Raw genomic sequence first — 17,179 nt, 5'->3', positions numbered from 1 at the left:
CATAAAATTGTAAATCACATATATGATTACCATTTGACATATTTAGGTTAGATGAGATTACCAGCAAAAAATATTTATATATTGACATTTCTCTGCGAATATTTGGTCATAAAATGTCCGCAATAATTTTCTTAAAATAACAATGATATATTTCATTTTAATCAAAATACCTACAAAGCCACACTACTTAATATCAAAAACAATTATTGCACATTTTTTTTAAATCGGTATTCATAATAAGAAAAATAACCAACCGGAACTCTCCACATTTTTTTTATTTCTGAAAATGTGACATTATATGTATATGGAGAGATATTGGAAAGTTTTACGTTTTTTGAAGGCTATTTTTCTTTACTAACAAGTTGGGATGTTTGGACTGGTTATTATAACACAGAATTGGATTCAAACATTTATCTCACGTTTCGTTTATTTGGATATCTATCAGGAAAAGATCCAGACAGTGCTGTTAACTGATACATTAAAAGTTCGTACTGCAATAATGCATCGACATTCTTTTTGTGAATGCATTGTTTACGTATGCAGATGTATGCGAGGGAGAAGCGATACATGCGCGTAAAATATTCGTTGTCTCGCTTGTTCTATATATTCGCTTGGCGATAAAAAATCTCGCCCCATTTCGCATAAAATAAATAAAAAAATAACATATAATATTACTTCTATCGTGCGTGCGTTTGTTTTGGATACAAAATGGAAGTTGTGACATTCACTGATATACACAATCCAGAGATTCTGCAAGAACTTACCAACAATTGCGTTCCCAAGTATATTTTGTAGTATGGTATACAAAAAGATGAGTATTTGACAACTTCTCAATAAGCACAACTATCCAAGCAAATAAATAAATAAAATGATGGTTTTAATTTCGGAAATTTTTATGTTAGATTTTAAATCAAATTAAGCGGCATTTATCAATAAAAATATGCAGAAAGGAAATATCTAGTAATGCCTTTTTATCTTATTTATAATTCACCATATTGAAAAACTACAAAATAGTTTAAATTTCTAATGTCAAAAATTAAATATGAAAATATATTCGAAGAAATCAAAACGATTAAAAAATTAAATTTAAGATCCAAAAAGTTGAGCATCCTATATGTACACACTAGCTAGCTGGGGATTGACAGCAAAAATAAACCATATATTTCCAAGTTTAAATAATGTTCACTATTTTTTTATAACTGTTTCACAATTACGATTCTTAGTGTTGCGTGTAAGGATACGCGTGCTGGTTAAGTTCTTAGGTCTGAATCCAAAAACACGTGTGCTTGTGTAAGCTTTTTTGAGCTCGGCGTGATCTGATCGCTTCATAACGACGATCGGAGCCGACTGCTGTCAAATCGGGGACATTCCCTGTATTATTGCACACCATATACATTTGGATTGTTTGTACTAGATTTTTACACAATACAAACTGCAAGCATTCGTTCATTTTAGACAACAATAATTTAAATGTAAATTTAAGCCAAATTAAATTTTAAAATCAGACATAAAATACCATAAATAGTTTTAAAAAAAGGTTTGATACCCAACTAAATTAGCAATATTTGGTTTGCTACATGGCTAAATTATAAATTTGATAAAAGCAAGAAATATGATACACATTTAAATTATCAATCAACGAAACATAAAACATAAAAATCTTGCACTGCACACACTTTTACATCTTTGCCACTATTTGTTTTTGTCACTACACGAATTAGTTCATCGGAACTTGGATAATTGGAGACTGATCACCCGTAGCAAGGATACAGGTCATCTTCCTTGACGACGCCTACAGCAGGTTTGTGGATCCGACCGCAGCCGTACTGTAGCAAGGATACAGGTCATCTTCCTTGACGACGCCTACAGCGGATTTGTGAATCTGACTGCAGCCGTACTCTCCATCCTTGTAGCTCTGACGGGTGCTCGGTAGACCACCAGAATTCCAGCACCAGATCTTGCATCTGAGGGTACAGCTATGTCCCCCTGTGGAAGAGCTGTTGAGGTATGCCGATCAGGAGAAGGCCAAGGATCAGGTTATTGGGAAACCGTTTGTTTGTGAGCAAGGAAACAATCTTCTTCGATTGTCTGCACATGATTTGTAACAGTACCGGTTTGCCTATGCGTTACCGGTACAGTAACGCACAGGCATACCGGTACGGTATGTATGCGACGGTATACTGGTACAGTATACTACGATACAGGGGGGCTCGACTGTAAGGATTGAGCTCGTAGAGTGAGGAACTCCACGAGCTGTCTGAACGTAGGCAGAACGGATTCTGTTTGCCGACTCTCCCATGCCTGTTTGGACAGATTATCGAGACGCCGAACCACCATAGACACCACCGTGGTATCCTCGAAGTCTTGCCCTAACCTTTTTATAGCAGGGAAATTCGTCAGGACTGTTTCCACCAATTCAATTAGGGACTGCGATGAAGCTATCTTAATTGGTTTCAGGTCCTGAAGAAAAGCCAGATGTTTAAGAGCAGTTTGCCTAAAGTCAAAACGGCCTAGAAGTCTTTCCCATGAGGAATTGTAGTTCTCGGGACTAAACTGAAAGAGTTCTATGACCCTAGCTGTGCTACCTAAAAGTGCATTTTATAGGTAACAAAATTTGTGAATTTCACTTAGTTCCAGGTTGTTGTATACTAAGTGAGAAAAAGTGTCGCAGAAGGCCACCCACTTAGTCCGAGAGCCGTTGAAAGTTGGAATGGCAACTGTTTGTTGCGTTAACCTGTACTGGTTAAGAATTAGTTCCCGTTGCGCTTCCGGCTGATCTTTCAGCGCCAGTTTTGCAAGGTTAAGAATATCATAATAGCTATCCTCAAAAGCATCGACTTCTTCATTGTAACCCTTGACATCTAGCAACCTAATTTATTGCTGGACAGCGAGGAATCTGTCCAGTAGTGTATCAAAACTTTGAAATTTATCCCTTATCCTTTGGATATTGATGGGATCAGCGGTTAACAGTTTGCCAAACCTCGTTAACTCGCTGTTGAGGCACGCCCTGTGGTTGAACAACTCCATATTGTTGTTGACCGAAATTGATACAAATTATTTATATTAATTAAAATGTAAGCAAACTGTTTTTTGGAGAGAAAGTTGGGTTAGGATGATCGACACTAACCTTTCTCTTCTGCTGGATGCGACTGCTTTCCGGGACTCGGCGTCCTAGTGGTGCTCCAGGTGGTTTGACGGCAGCTTCCTGGGGCTAGGCGTCCTGGTGAGGCTTCACGTGGTTTAACTAGGGCGCGTATTTACCTGCGCTCCACTGCGTCAGTTTCGGGGACCAGCTGGTGGACCCGCTGGCTCGTGCTACGAGCGACTTGACGCTCGAAAATTGCGATTCTGAAAATCCCAAAATGGCGGTCATTTTTGATTTTAAAAATACCGTTACAGCAACGGCGTGTTTTCTCAGCAGTGTCTCGACTGAGGCACCCGACTGGCGAATTGTCGTACCTGACAGCTGTAGCGCTTCTCAAAGTTGGACGTCATTGGGGTTATGACGTTGTTTTTAGATTCAGACCTTCGCGACGTGTAAACGTCGTCCAACGAATCCGGGTAGAAGGACCAATATGTTGCGTATAGGGATACGAGTGCTGGTTAGTTCTTACTGACAGCTGTCAATTAAGGGACATTCCCGAACGCCGTAAGATGGTGTTCGCGAACGCATACAAGAGGCGAAACGGGCGTCAACAGTTAGTTACTATTTTAACCCTTTAGCGCGCAAATTAAATATTTTGGAATTAATGGTTCAAAAACATAACTTTTTAAAACTCTTATTATATATAAAAAGTAATTTTGATAAAAAAAAATATAAAAAAAATTTTTTTTTGGAAATTTCGAAATTTCTGTCGGTTGATATACCGACCATTGACCACTTACGGTCATATTTTAAGAATATATTTATTATATAATAAATAATCATATAATGTCACAAAAATATAATTTATTGTTTGAAATATATTACATATAAACATATAAAGAAATAATAATAAAAAAATAATTCTTTGAGAGTTTTGTAATGTTTTATTTTGATTTTTGATTTTATCGTTTTTTGACCGATAGCAACAACTTTGTTTTGTATGGTCGATATATCAACCAAAGAGCTTCCTCGGCGACATATTTTGATGCTAAGGATGATTTTACTATGGATAGGTATTGAATTATAGACCGTAATGTCGTCGGTCGATATATCGACCGATTTCGCCCTTTGCGCGCTAAATGGTTAAAACAATATACACCCATACCTCGTTTTACGGCCTAGATACGTTCCACGAAACTTGGCTACAAAGCGAAAAGCCGTTTTTCGAATCAATTATTCTAATACAAATTCATACAAATTTAATGGGATCAGTTCCAAATTTGTTAAATATGTAACATGGTTTATCATTTAAAATGCATTTTATCTTTTTATTTCATTTAAATCAAAAATACATACATAACAAGTACATACATTTGTACATAAAATAATAACAGACTCCAAAAGCCAATAATAATCCATTAACAAAAATGAAACAACTTCATGTTACATAAAATATGTGTATGAATACATACATAATTTTTTTTAAAATGGCTTTAATCTAAAGACGATGAAGAAATGGTAACCGGCAGATCACTGTCGTTCTCATTTTTCGCTGGTAAGGATGGGCCTAGCTTAAAAAAATTGTCCAACGTTGTTTGTCTTGCCTTTTTGTCTCTTTCGTTCTTCAGTGATTAATAACAGCTAATGGCTGATTTAAATCCTCGAGAAACTTTAGCGCTACGTTCGACGTCAGGATCGTTTTCAAGGAAGATGTTTATTCCGTGTTCGAAAAAGGAAAAAGCTTTTGACAATTTTTTTGATGTTAGCTGTTTGAATACAACAGGCTCTGTCTTTTCATCAAATGCCGGTTCTGCTTGCAACTGAATGAGTTCCTTATATGAAAGGGGTTCCTTATCAACTTCAAGTAGATCAAGCACATCACGTTCGTTCAAACCTTCAAAGCCGAGATCATGTGCTAGATCCAAAATGTTTTGCCTAATTTCAGGAAGGCAATTAACTTCTGCATCAGTACTTTTTACACGTTCTGGCAATATTTTTTTCCAAACATGGTGTATTGTTGTTAATTTTAATTCCTTCCATGATTCACTGATGCTGTCAACAGCATCCTTGATGTTATAGTTTGTCCAAAATGTTTTAATTGAAGATTTACCATCGGTTTCCCTTATAAGTTGTCGGAAAGTTCGGCGTAGGTAATATGCCTTAAAAGTGGCTATTGCATCCTGATCCATTGGTTGGATCAGAGCTGTTGTATTTTTCGGAAGGTACTCAATCATGACATCTTCAGATAGTTCGGATAAATTAGTAGGATGCCCTGGTGCATTATCCAAAATTAGCAAAGCCTTGTTGCTTAAGTTATTGTCTCGCAAATAATTTTTCACTTCTGTGCAAAAGTGATTTTTGAACCAATCCTCTAAAGTAGCTTTAGTCATCCAAGCTTTCTTGTTGGATCTCCATATGACGGGTAATTGATTTTTATTTAGTCCTTTAAGAGGCCTTGGATTTTCGGACAAATATATTAAAAGTGGTTTTAGCTTAAAATCACCCGCGGCATTTGCACCAAGTAGCAAAGTTAATCGTTTTTTAGACACCTTATAACCAGGCGCAGATTTTTCGGTTTTTGAAATGTACGTGCAATCAGGCATTCGCTTCCAATAAAGCCCTGTTTCGTCTACGTTAAACACTTGTTCAAGTATATGACCACCTCTTTCAATAATTCCCTTTAAAATGTTGGGATATTCCTTAGATGCGGCCTCATCGGCGCTAGCTGCTTCACCTTTCATTTTAAAATTATGCAAATTAAATCTATTTTTAAATTTTTTAAAAAATCGACATTGAAAAAAAGTTTTTTTGCCGTTATAGCGAAACATTTTAGGCCGTAAATCGAAAACGTGCCTTAATTGAAGAGGGCCGTTATAGCGAAAGGCCGTATAAAGAGCAGCCGTATAACGAGGTATGGGTGTACTTACAGACAGACATGAGTTTTAATCTTTACTTAAACTAAAAAGCGATTTCTGTAAATAAATAATGCATTGACTATGTATTTGATACGCTTTATTGATCGATATCTATACATTTCGATGAGATTACGTTCAACATACACATACAGTATAATGTAATAGTTTAAGACACATACATAGATTATTATTTTGATATAATAGTTATTAATAACTGTTACACAACATATACTATGGTATATTTGGATATATTGGGTTATTCTATGAAATATACTATCGGAATGCAATGCTCGAGTATTACACAAGTGACACAGTTTTTTTATTTAATAAATTCGATAATTTTGTAAAAATAATCATTATATAAATTATAAAATTGACTTAGATTTTTTTGGTATTAAACTTATTGAAAACTATAGTTTGTGTAGAGTAAAAAAGAGAGATTTTCATATACAGTATCTATAAAAATAAAAACACATTTTTTAATAAATACAAATTTGAGTGTGTCCAAATCACAATTAGATATTAAGAATTTTTTATATAAAATAGTAGACACATCATCAAATAAGTTTAAGCACCACATTTATAATTCATAATTAAATTTTGAAGAATAAATCGTAAACGAAAAATATTCGTTTTTACATTTTAAATTTGGATATTTTGACAATAAAATAAATGTCAATTAAAATTATTTCTTACACATTCATAAAATGTAAGAAATGATTTATACAATTGTGTAAATATATGATAAAATAGTATACATTTTTTAATAAAATACATAAAATCAGTTATTTGTGACAAATGACTAGAAACTATCAAAAATTAGGTATAAAATAAACTACACGATTTAATCTCAAAAGTCTAATAAAAAAGATTCGATTTAATCACATTAATATCGAATGGAATTGTGTTTCCCAAAAGTGTTAAAATAAAATTTGTAAAGAAGCAATAAGTTCGTTTGGAACGAAGTATAAGCTCTGTGAATGCAATTTTGCGTCCTCATCTTGGATGGAATGTTATCTGAAAATATAAATAAAATTTATTATTTAAATCTAAAATATAAAATGACATAAAATATTATTGATCTGCGAAAATTTTTAATGAAAAACAAGCAACTTTTTAAGCAATAACTCACCTGTAAATATGAAAAATTTTCTACATCGCCAAAACACTAGTCAATTCCAGTGTTTGCGATAATATATATCACAGAAGTCTAAAAATAAACATTTATATGGTATACATAGATATGAATAAGATTACTTTATATACTAATATACGATTTGATTATATGTACGTTTTACTTTAACTTGAGGTCGTCCATTTGGAAAAATTTAAGCAAAACGTTTTAAATATCCTAATGGCACATATTCTTTCCTCGACTATCAGATTGATCGAAAAGCTCAGATTCAACAGTTAAGAATCAGATCTAAATCTGATTGCCTCAATCCCAAAAAATAAACTAAAATATAAAAATCAAAATAGTATCTTTCTTTTAAGCTGAATAAACACTAGAATCACGGAACGGTCAGTTCATTCAAAAGTGAAAAGAAGCGGCAGATCAATAAAATAAAATGACGAGTGCTTTGAATATCTTAAACATGCGATTCTGAACTGAATGTTCATGTACCAGAGGTATGTAAAATATAAACGAGCTGACTAACAAATATAATTTAAAACGATACTTTTTATGACCACGACAACATTGTAGCACCACCAATAAAAAAGTAAATTTAAATTAAGTATTTGATTTAAAGATGAAATAGATCTTTAACTTCAATGTGGTATTTGTTGTAAATCATTATCCAATTAATATATAAAAGTATTTTGGATCGAAGAACGCTAATTTATTGAATATGATTTAAAAAGAAGCTCGTACAGCTTAATAATTACACTATTGAGGATAACTGACATCACCAGCAGCTAAAAACATTGTTTAAACATTATTTGTCGAAAAAGTAGTCGCTCATCATTCCGTTATCGTAAACAGACATATTCAGGAAATGACAAATTATACAGAATAAATTCTTATTCGTACTTATAATAAAAAAATTAATAATATATTAATAGCGGTCAAGTCAGTACTTTGAACTGCAATCCGATGAAACTTCGTACATATATATATATATACTTTGTTCAAATATTAGTATACATACAATTCTGAATATTTTCCTGATAGATATTTTAAAGTTATTTCAAATACGTCTCTCATTTTTCACTATATTAGTAAAAGGATATTTTTTCACTTTATATTTGAAAACCAATTTCATTCTTTATATACTAAGATGTCCATAATATCATTTCTCAAATCTTAAGAGTAATGTTAAAGGTCGATTCCAGAATATATCTTTAAATCTACAATCGAATCTTGATCGACGGTATTTACATAAGTAATATAGGCTCTTTATATTTAAAAAGATATGTATTTGTTGAGTTCGCCCTTATTATTCTCAATGCCTCGCTGATATTTTTTTATTTGGATTTAAAAATAAAATTAGATGACAGATAGTCAATTGTAAAGATCCTGATCCAGTCTAGACGAAAGGATGTCATTAGAGATGAGAAATAAGTACTTAGAAGAGTGATAACTGATAGCTTTGTTCCGTAATTCTAGTGTCATAATTGAACTACCCGTAATAACTTAAAATAGTATAAATGTCATTTATTTGGATGATGACTGCTCGTTTTCAGCTTCTGCAAGTCTTCTACCACGCTCGGCAACCCTCCAAGCAATCCACTCAGCCACGTCCTCCCTGGAACGATTTCCGCGGAGCTCCAGCTGCTGATAGTAAGCCTCGCGGAGAATCTTGAATGCCTCAATAGTACTATACGGCAAGTTGGTAACGGGATCGAAGTACTTAGCCGGCTGCTTGGTCACTGCACATATCCTCGGCTCGCGGACGGGCCTAGTAGGAGCGGGGTTGGCCGCTTTGAAGGCTTCGTCACGAGGATCATTGAGAAAAGTGATCAGAGTACGCTCATACTTGGAGCCATCATCGTCAGATTTCGAGTCCAATCTAAAAGAAATAAAAATTGCCAGTAAATAGAATGAATCAAACAATGAACAATCAGGCGTCTTCTGAATATAAAACAAATCCTGTAGTGCGATTGGGCTATGCTAATATGCTCACAACATTGAAATAAAAATATTCTCGCAACACCTCTAACTAACGGAGACAAACTCGACGTAAACGCTATGCAATATTACATAAAAATTCAATATTATGCGTACATAACATTGTCGTAGATACGTACGTGGTATTCGTAAATTTAGTGTATACGTTTTCAGTCTTGTAGTTGTGTGCGGGTTTCATCTCAGTCTTTGAGGCGTCTGGGGCCGAAGAGCATCCAGCTATGGCCAAGTCTCTTTTCTCTTGCTTCCTATCCAACTTTCTGAATCTATCAGTGGTGTCATCGACGATCAATGGATTTACGGTGAATGAGTGGTACCTGAAAATTTCAGAAAGAAAATCTTATTTTATAAGAAGTACTATATGTATTAAAAATATTTTGATCTAATCAACCAGAAGTAGAAGAAATGTATTTCATCACATCTAATAATAATAATATTCCCCTTTCTTTGCAAAAGTATGTTACGAAAATAGCATCTATGGCGTTACACGTAAAGATCATAATTCCAACTCCCAGCGAGTACTTAGGACGTTTTGAACTAGCAAACGATTTATACGACAAAGAAACGTATCCCAGCGCTATCAATATAAAAGCACTAGGAAATAAGAACGGATAATACCTGTATTCCTTCAAGTATAAATATCAAAGGAATTTACACTACTTTTTCAGCTTCAATTCATTACATTGACTCATTACGCCTGGAATCCAAATAATAGAGCTAGTTTCTAGTTTGCTGCGGATTAGAGCATCATAAAGAGTGCGCAATACTAAAGTATTCCTGAAGTAGCGCGCATTTCTTAAGTTAAAATTGAGCATTTTTAATGATTTGCTGTGAGTCTCTGCAACATGCTAGCTAAATTTCCAACGTTCTTTGAACGTCACACCTAAATCCTTAGTAAAAGAAGATCTGTCTAGAATATATCCACCGAGATGGTAGGAATATTTTGCCGGCATCGACAACCTTGAAAATAAATTGTGTGACATTTCTTTACACTGAAAGGCAATTAGTTATAGCAAGCCCACTTCCATAAAGAATTGAGATCCTGAAACTGAAAACGACTGCACTTTGTTGAAAATTTTCAAGTCATCTGTATATAATAAAATTTTGAATGATGCATTGCTGTTTCTATGTCATTAATAAACAATAGAAAAAGCAATGGACCCAAGTTGGATCCTTGAGGTACTCCAGTAGAGGTCTTATATTATTCTGAAAGAGTTTTTATACTTGACGAACTGATATATATTGATCAAGTAATTTGAGAATAGGTTTATAAGACCTTCAGAAAACCCAAAAAGTAGATCATTTTTTCACAAGTAAAGCATGGTTAATTTTATCGAATGCTTTTTCAAAATCTGTGTATATGACGTCCACTTGTACACCAGTCCAATGATCTTGAAACGAAGTTAGACAAAACCATAAGATTAGTGACAGTGGATCGAGATTGACGGAAATCATGTTGCTGTTCTAGAAGCATACACCTGCAATGATTAAAAATGTATTTATGCAATACAATTTCAAATAATTTAAGTGGGGTTACTTTATACTCGGGGCTGTGGAGTTGTTTAAAACTTTACTGACTCCGATTCCGACCTTGATTTTAATAATTTCAATAAGAATTCTTTTTGTCAGCATATAATTGATAGCAATAACAATAATATCAACGATTTTCAAATTACAAAAAAAATAAATGGATTTAAAAAAATCATAAAGCAAAAATATGGCACATCTACCTATTTCTCTTTTATTGACTTATTTTATTATATTTATTTATTAAAATTAGCAGGCTAACCTAATGCATCACAATGGCCAAAAGCATAAAATTATTTAAATTCAAAAATACATATATACATAAAACTAAAAACACGAAAACAAGATAAAGGACAAAAACAAATCACCTCAACAGGTGTGCATTATCCCATATGAATAGTGTCTTAGCATTTATGAATTGTTTGAATATTACTTTATGTGTAGGGGTTTATAATAAATGATACCAAATATTTTTTGTTTATTATAAAATTCAAAATCTGTATGAAGATGTTAAATTTAGCGACTAAGCACTGATGTTTAAACATATACATTAAAATCAGCACACAAGCTAATTGCATCCAGTGATTCATATTCTTTGAGATTGTCTATGTGTTTCATCATTATAATCAATAAAAATAAAACATGTTTTTCTTAACACTGAACCAACGAGTCAAATAGCCTCTACCCATTACGTTTGCTGATAATAATTCACGGAACAGATAGTATCTGACATTTTTTGACCTCTGATGTATAACGACGGGTGCAATAGTATCTACTTGCAAAAACCTAAGCTAGTTGTGCTATCATATATAGAATGAATTTTTATATAATAGGTAAAAATATTAAGAATTAATTTTTTCCCTTCAATAGAAATCAAAGTATTTTTTGTACACACAGAGATTATAAAATGACACTGTATTTTCTTTCAGCGTAAAAAAGCCAGAAATTATATAATTAATTTAAATTGACTCACATTAGTTGTTATAATCCACTGATGACTAGAGCTTAGAATTAAATCAAATTTATTTGTAAATGATATTTTAGATGTAAATTAATTAGGTTTCAAATTTGATTTTACTATACCCACATAATCAATATACCGTTTTTTGCCACCTGATGCATGACAACTGGCAGTTTTGTGAGAATTTCGCGCAAATTAAAAAGCCTTGATTTCAATTAGTATATCTGTTAAAAATACATTATCAATGTTTTTCAATATGTGAGTCAGGTAAAACATATATAATATACACCTACAAAATTTTATTTTAATTTTAAAAAAATATTTACAAATATATTTAATAGCATCTTAGATTTTATCATTGATGGGCTGCTAATGTGGGGCAAATTAAATTTATTATATAATTTATGGTTTTGTCAAACTGAAAAATAATTATTGTGTAATTTTATGATGTCCATGTGCATCTAAAAGACGCTTTGATTTCTATGCAAGGGAAAAAATAAAGGCGTTATATATTTCTTGCATAATACAAATATTTACTTCATAGCTGGCAGCACAATATGCTTTAAGTTGTATGCGTAAAACTAACTTACCCGTCTTTACTAAATTGAGTTACTGCGACATCGGTGAAATGTGAGGAAATTTTACCATAAGAAATATACAAAAGTTGACAGTAGGTATAAAAATATTGATGACCGCTGTTTTAAGAGATGATGTTATTATCAATACATTGCATAATAAAAATGTATATGTATATTATAATCGAATTTTAGCAACCAAAGGGTTAAAACATTGTATTTCATTATGATTCAAAACATCATAAAATGGTATCATGTCAACTTTGTATATACTATATTGAACACAGTGGTAATACAAAGGTTAAATGAAAACCTTAGTGCGGCAAATACTCAAAACACGAATAAAAGTCTAGTATGGTAATGTATGTCGAATAAAAACATTGTGAAGGAAAATCGCCATATAATAATATCACTTCTGACCGACTCCCATATCGATAAATTAATCAGTGATGCTCAAGATCATCAACGGTTTCGCGCCATGCAGTGTACTGAAGCAAAAACCCGACTTGGTAAGAGTCGTAGTTAATAATGGACAAAATCTCCCGAGCGTTATTACTGGATATGACTCAAAAATAAGCACACTATATCGTCTATGATGTTCTGCATTTCTACAAAGCATATTGGGCACAACACCACTTAACTTCTAAAGTAAAAGAACGATGTATTGCTGTCTGCACTTTTGCAGCATTTAGAAGCAGAAGGTGATGACCTCCTAAGCATAATTGTTAATAGAAATGATTCTTGAGTTTAAGTAACTGAGGGAGTGAGCATGAAATATATAAAAAAAAGTTATACCGAATCTTTTTTTGGATTGAACAAGGAGAAATTTGAGGAGGAACACTTACTAGTACGACATACGCAAATCTTCTCAATAATCAAATTTAATCATAACAACGGGTGTTCTGTTGTTGTTTCAGCATGATATAATGTATTCTATTTTTTTTCAATAGATCTCTTTGCTATAATACCACAGACATATTATTAATATTTTTATGGGAAGCTTTTTAAATTATGCATTGTTCTTTAAGTCTTGCCAAAACTGTCTTTTGCATTGACATTGCGACCAGTGTAAAAACTAGAATTTTCCGTTGAATTTATACACATTTAAATAAACATTATTGTAGTGTAAATAAATAAATACCTAATCATTGGTCCAGTGTAAACACGCTTAGCTGGCCTGACTGTCTTCTTTTCCAGTTCTAAGCGCTCAAAACGTTCTGAAAAATATAATTTTAATCTTAACAATAATTCAAAAGTTTCATCGTAATAATTTCATAATTAATACCGCGAAGGGTGTGACTTACGATCATTGGGAACATCGAAGGAACAAGAGGATGGGGAAGATCTCTCGTAATATTGGGTGTCGAGGGAATTGGAGAAGAATCGCTAAAGATTACGATCCTCACTAATGAAATGACAAGGAAGAAGAAGAAATACAATCTACTATTCTATAAAGCAACATAAAATATATTATTTTCTCAAGTCATCGCGACAATATTATTTTTTTACACACCTAAACTCTTCATATTCTCAATCTCGGTTATCTTAGCTTCAGCCAGCATTTCTTCTTGCGACGGCATTTTATCCACCGCAGTAATCTTCTTCACCCTCTCCTTATTCAATTGATTCCTGACCTCGATGCGTTGACGTGTCTCTAAAGACTTGTCCATAGTCGTTTTTCTGATAGACTTGCGTTCTGAAATTATTATTTTTTAATTAAAAAAAAAAAAATTTATGTATTCATGTATGTGTATAATATATGGATGCATAAAAAAATATTTAATTATGTAATACATACCTATTACAAATCTAAGAAAGTATTAATGAATCATAAAATATTTTTAGACACTTTATACCAAAAATTAACATTTTAGTGCATTTAAAATAATACGTAATCTTTCTAAGCTTAGCTAATTTTTTTATTTCAAAATTTAAATGCAAGACCCATGTAAATATAATAATTTATTCAATACGATTGTTCCATAGAGCGATCTGCTGAATTAAAAAAACGTCAAGCACCATATAATAAAATTCGAGAAGAAATGCAGATTGAAGACAAAGAAAATTATTCTGTTATTAATGAAAGTAGTGATGAAATTAAGGTATTAAAAATGTCTCGATGGAACGTGATTATTTCTACCATTTTTGTATGTTTTTAATACAATCAATAGGTTTTTATTAATATCCTAAAATAAAACATACTGCAGAAAAACTTTAATAATTTATATTTACTTTTTACTATGTATTCATTGTAGGCTTACGCATTTAAAAAATTAACTCAAAAAACTGTTGCGTTTAACTCCCATGGCACTCGCAAGAACATTCTTCGCGCCCATGTCGCAATAAGAACATAGGTCACGTTGTATACAAACTAAATACAAGGTCATTTAATACATAAAAATGGGGGAACAGTTTGATCTGCTAATTTCGTTAAATTCACAAAATACAGTTAAAAAAACCTAACCTCAAATTTTGTGCCTAGCCTAACATTGGGGGGTCGACTATATTGAATAGTGTAATTATTATTTTTGATATATAAATAAATAGTCGTTACAGACCTATCAGTAGATCGACATCAATATCTTCAAATGCCTTCCTGTACGATTTGATTTTGGGCACAGGAGGAGCTTCCGGTGCCGGTTCGTTCTGCTTCGCTTTTGGTTTTGCTATGCTTTTCAATTTCATTCTTGCGGGATCCTGAGAATAAATATTTTTATTTTGCAATGTAGTTACTTTGTAATGCTATAAAAAAACATACCTTATACACTTTGGTGACTCCCGCTTTCTTCCTCTTCTTCTTATCTTCGTTATCGTCGATATCTGATACAAGCGCGTCATCTTCATCTATACTAAAATCTGAGTCTACGTAATCTTCTCCTTCGACGGCTTGTCTGAAAAAGGTATAGAAGCAAGTAAATTTTACCTGAGTGTGAAAAAAAGGATACTTTGTTATTTTTATTTTTTAAAGTATTATAGAATGTTTGTATTCTTTATTCTCTAGGAATCATACACATTAATGACAATGATATATTATAATTGACAATGTAATATCAGGATACCCTAAAACCAACCACAGAATGGTTAGCTTTACTATTAATTATGGCAATTAAAAAAAATACCAATCCTAGAATTAATTCATATTTTAGAAAAACAGTAAGTCTACACCACACAAACATAAATATTAAATTTTAAAATTTATTAGTGTTAAAATATATAATATGTATTCACTCTCGTCACTTAACACGCGAGCAAGAGAAAGGGAATACATCTCACCGAACGCGCCTGATATTACATATGTTCAAATATGATTCTTATAAGAATATTTTCTCATTCGGCACACTAAACATATCATCTTTTCAATTCAGCCAGTTTCTTAAAAAGTTTGAGAGCACCTGATAACACCATAACATTAACATAGAACATATGGTAACCTAAATAATAAAAATAATTTTACATAAATTGAATTGATTAAATAAAAAATATTAAAGTGATATTGGATAGAAATGCTTTTAAATACTAAATAATTTAAGTCATGCAAACAAATATTTGAAGTCAATAATTTTACATTTAAAAAGAGTTATCTGATTATTCTTTAGCACAAAGGCACGACTTTTGTATTTATAGATATTTCTACAGACGAGGGCCATAAGGTTATCATTACATCGTTATCGATTGTTGGCCGCCATTTTGTACCCTTTGGCCAAAAGATGAAACAGATGTTAACTTACATGTAGTCACCGTCCACCTCCGTGTCCTGAAATCCCCCGTACTGCGTATTGTAGAAATCGTCATCCTCATCTTGCTCCAGGAGGCGGTACATACGGCTTCCAGCATTACTACGCCGGGGTCGTTCGGCCGCCATCGTTACCACTGACAGCCGGGCGACAATGTTACCAGTAACAAAATATATTTTAACTTACATGAATATTTGCGGAAAAAACCTCGGTTTATTCCACGGAAAAAACGGATTTTTTGGTGGGAATCAACAGCGATGGAAAAATTTGAAGATTAAAAAAATATAGAAAACAGAGTGACACATTTTTAGACACAAACATTCTAAATTGTTTCGCATAGTGGAAATTATGAGATTCCGACTATCGAAAATACCGGGATAGCGGACTAAAACGGATGTTTAAAAATACCGAGATTAGATTTATAAAAACCGGAATTTTCAAAATTTTCACTATTTTATTTTCAAAAAATATAAATTGCTTATTTTACTTTCCATACTGTATTTAAAGCAAAACGTTTTAACAATTGATGTGATGTGCGAACCCCTCACATTACATGTGGTTGATAAAAATAAATGGGGAACCTTGAAAAAGACAAAACCTAAATATGAAAAGCATATGAAACTATCGGAAACAAAAACATCAGTTTGCTATTATTTCTTGAAAGCTACGAACAATATCTTAGCCAAATGTATTAGCTGTAACAAAATCATAAAACATTGAAATTGTATTAGCTGTAACAAGATACATAAAACATTGGAATTGTATTAGCTGTAACAATATACATAAAACATTGGTACTAGCAATCACCCTTAGGACACGCGCTGAAGGACAAGCACTGACGCCTTCCAAAAGGAGATATTCATAAGTGATACGTTGCAGAATCCCGATAATAACCGTTATTGCAGAAACAAAAATAACACACAACACACTCGGCTCTAGCACGCGCGAATGTATGTAAGTAAAATTTTAAAGCTGTGGCGTACACTGATCAACGATGTCTTACTCACTGTGTACAGCTGGCAATCTTAAACGTTCTTTATAAAAAAAAAACTTCTTAAACTCAACAACACCGACCTGAAGAAGACAACGATTCTGATGAGTTTCAGTGTGATGATGATAATGAAAACTGTGGTTTTCATGTTACAGTTGAGATCAATCAAAATAATGAATTTATTTTCAAAGATTTAATCGGGAAAATGCGAAAAACTGCAAAAACTTTTAAAAAGTCGCCTAACAAAAATACGATTCTTCATAA

The 17,179-nt window shown here is 32.7% G+C and overlaps 1 protein-coding gene and 1 long non-coding RNA gene across 3 annotated transcripts; both read right to left on the bottom strand.

Moving 5' to 3' along the window:
- Window positions 1-396: 396 nt before the first annotated feature.
- Window positions 397-3,651, bottom strand: LOC148233982 (uncharacterized). The gene is made up of 3 exons (XR_015810117.1): window positions 3,460-3,651; window positions 3,128-3,348; window positions 397-1,997 (listed from the first exon to the last, which is right to left on the bottom strand). It is a non-coding gene; the product is annotated as an uncharacterized LOC148233982 (long non-coding RNA).
- A 2,429-nt stretch (window positions 3,652-6,080) lies between these two features.
- Window positions 6,081-16,934, bottom strand: LOC148233981 (vacuolar protein sorting-associated protein 72 homolog). Of its 2 annotated transcripts, none has more exons than XM_088187381.1 (8): window positions 15,919-16,934; window positions 14,949-15,081; window positions 14,749-14,887; window positions 13,704-13,886; window positions 13,332-13,407; window positions 9,250-9,444; window positions 7,133-9,011; window positions 6,081-7,017 (listed from the first exon to the last, which is right to left on the bottom strand). In XM_088187381.1, exons 1-7 carry the CDS (start codon window positions 16,050-16,052, stop codon window positions 8,657-8,659), a joined length of 1,215 nt encoding a protein of 404 aa, XP_088043507.1. In that variant the 5' UTR covers window positions 16,053-16,934; the 3' UTR covers window positions 6,081-7,017; window positions 7,133-8,656. The 2 variants fall into 2 exon arrangements, with proteins under 2 accessions (XP_088043507.1, XP_088043508.1); XM_088187382.1 differs by lacking the exon at window positions 6,081-7,017 and adding an exon at window positions 13,495-13,595 and having other exon boundaries at window positions 8,162-9,011.
- Window positions 16,935-17,179: the final 245 nt, after the last annotated feature.

The sequence above is a fragment of the Plectrocnemia conspersa genome, unplaced genomic scaffold (assembly GCF_051122295.1).
Source record: "Plectrocnemia conspersa isolate PC_06_02 unplaced genomic scaffold, ASM5112229v1 ptg000006l, whole genome shotgun sequence".
In the NCBI taxonomy this organism is placed as follows: Eukaryota; Metazoa; Arthropoda; class Insecta; order Trichoptera; family Polycentropodidae; genus Plectrocnemia; species Plectrocnemia conspersa.
The sequence above is the reverse complement of the archived record's forward strand: the minus strand, read 5'-3'. Positions and strand labels throughout refer to the sequence as shown.

Excerpts from the sequence above, each read along its gene's own strand:
- LOC148233981 (XM_088187381.1), bottom strand. The coding sequence starts at position 16,052 with ATGGCGGCCGAACGACCCCGGCGTAGTAATGCTGGAAGCCGTATGTAC. Across the intron at positions 13,408-13,703 it reads TGAGAATATGAAGAGTTTAG|AACGTTTTGAGCGCTTAGAA; the intron begins GTGTGTAAAAAA and ends TATATTTTTCAG. Across the intron at positions 9,445-13,331 it reads TACACTGGACCAATGATTAG|GTACCACTCATTCACCGTAA; the intron begins GTATTTATTTAT and ends TGAAATTTTCAG.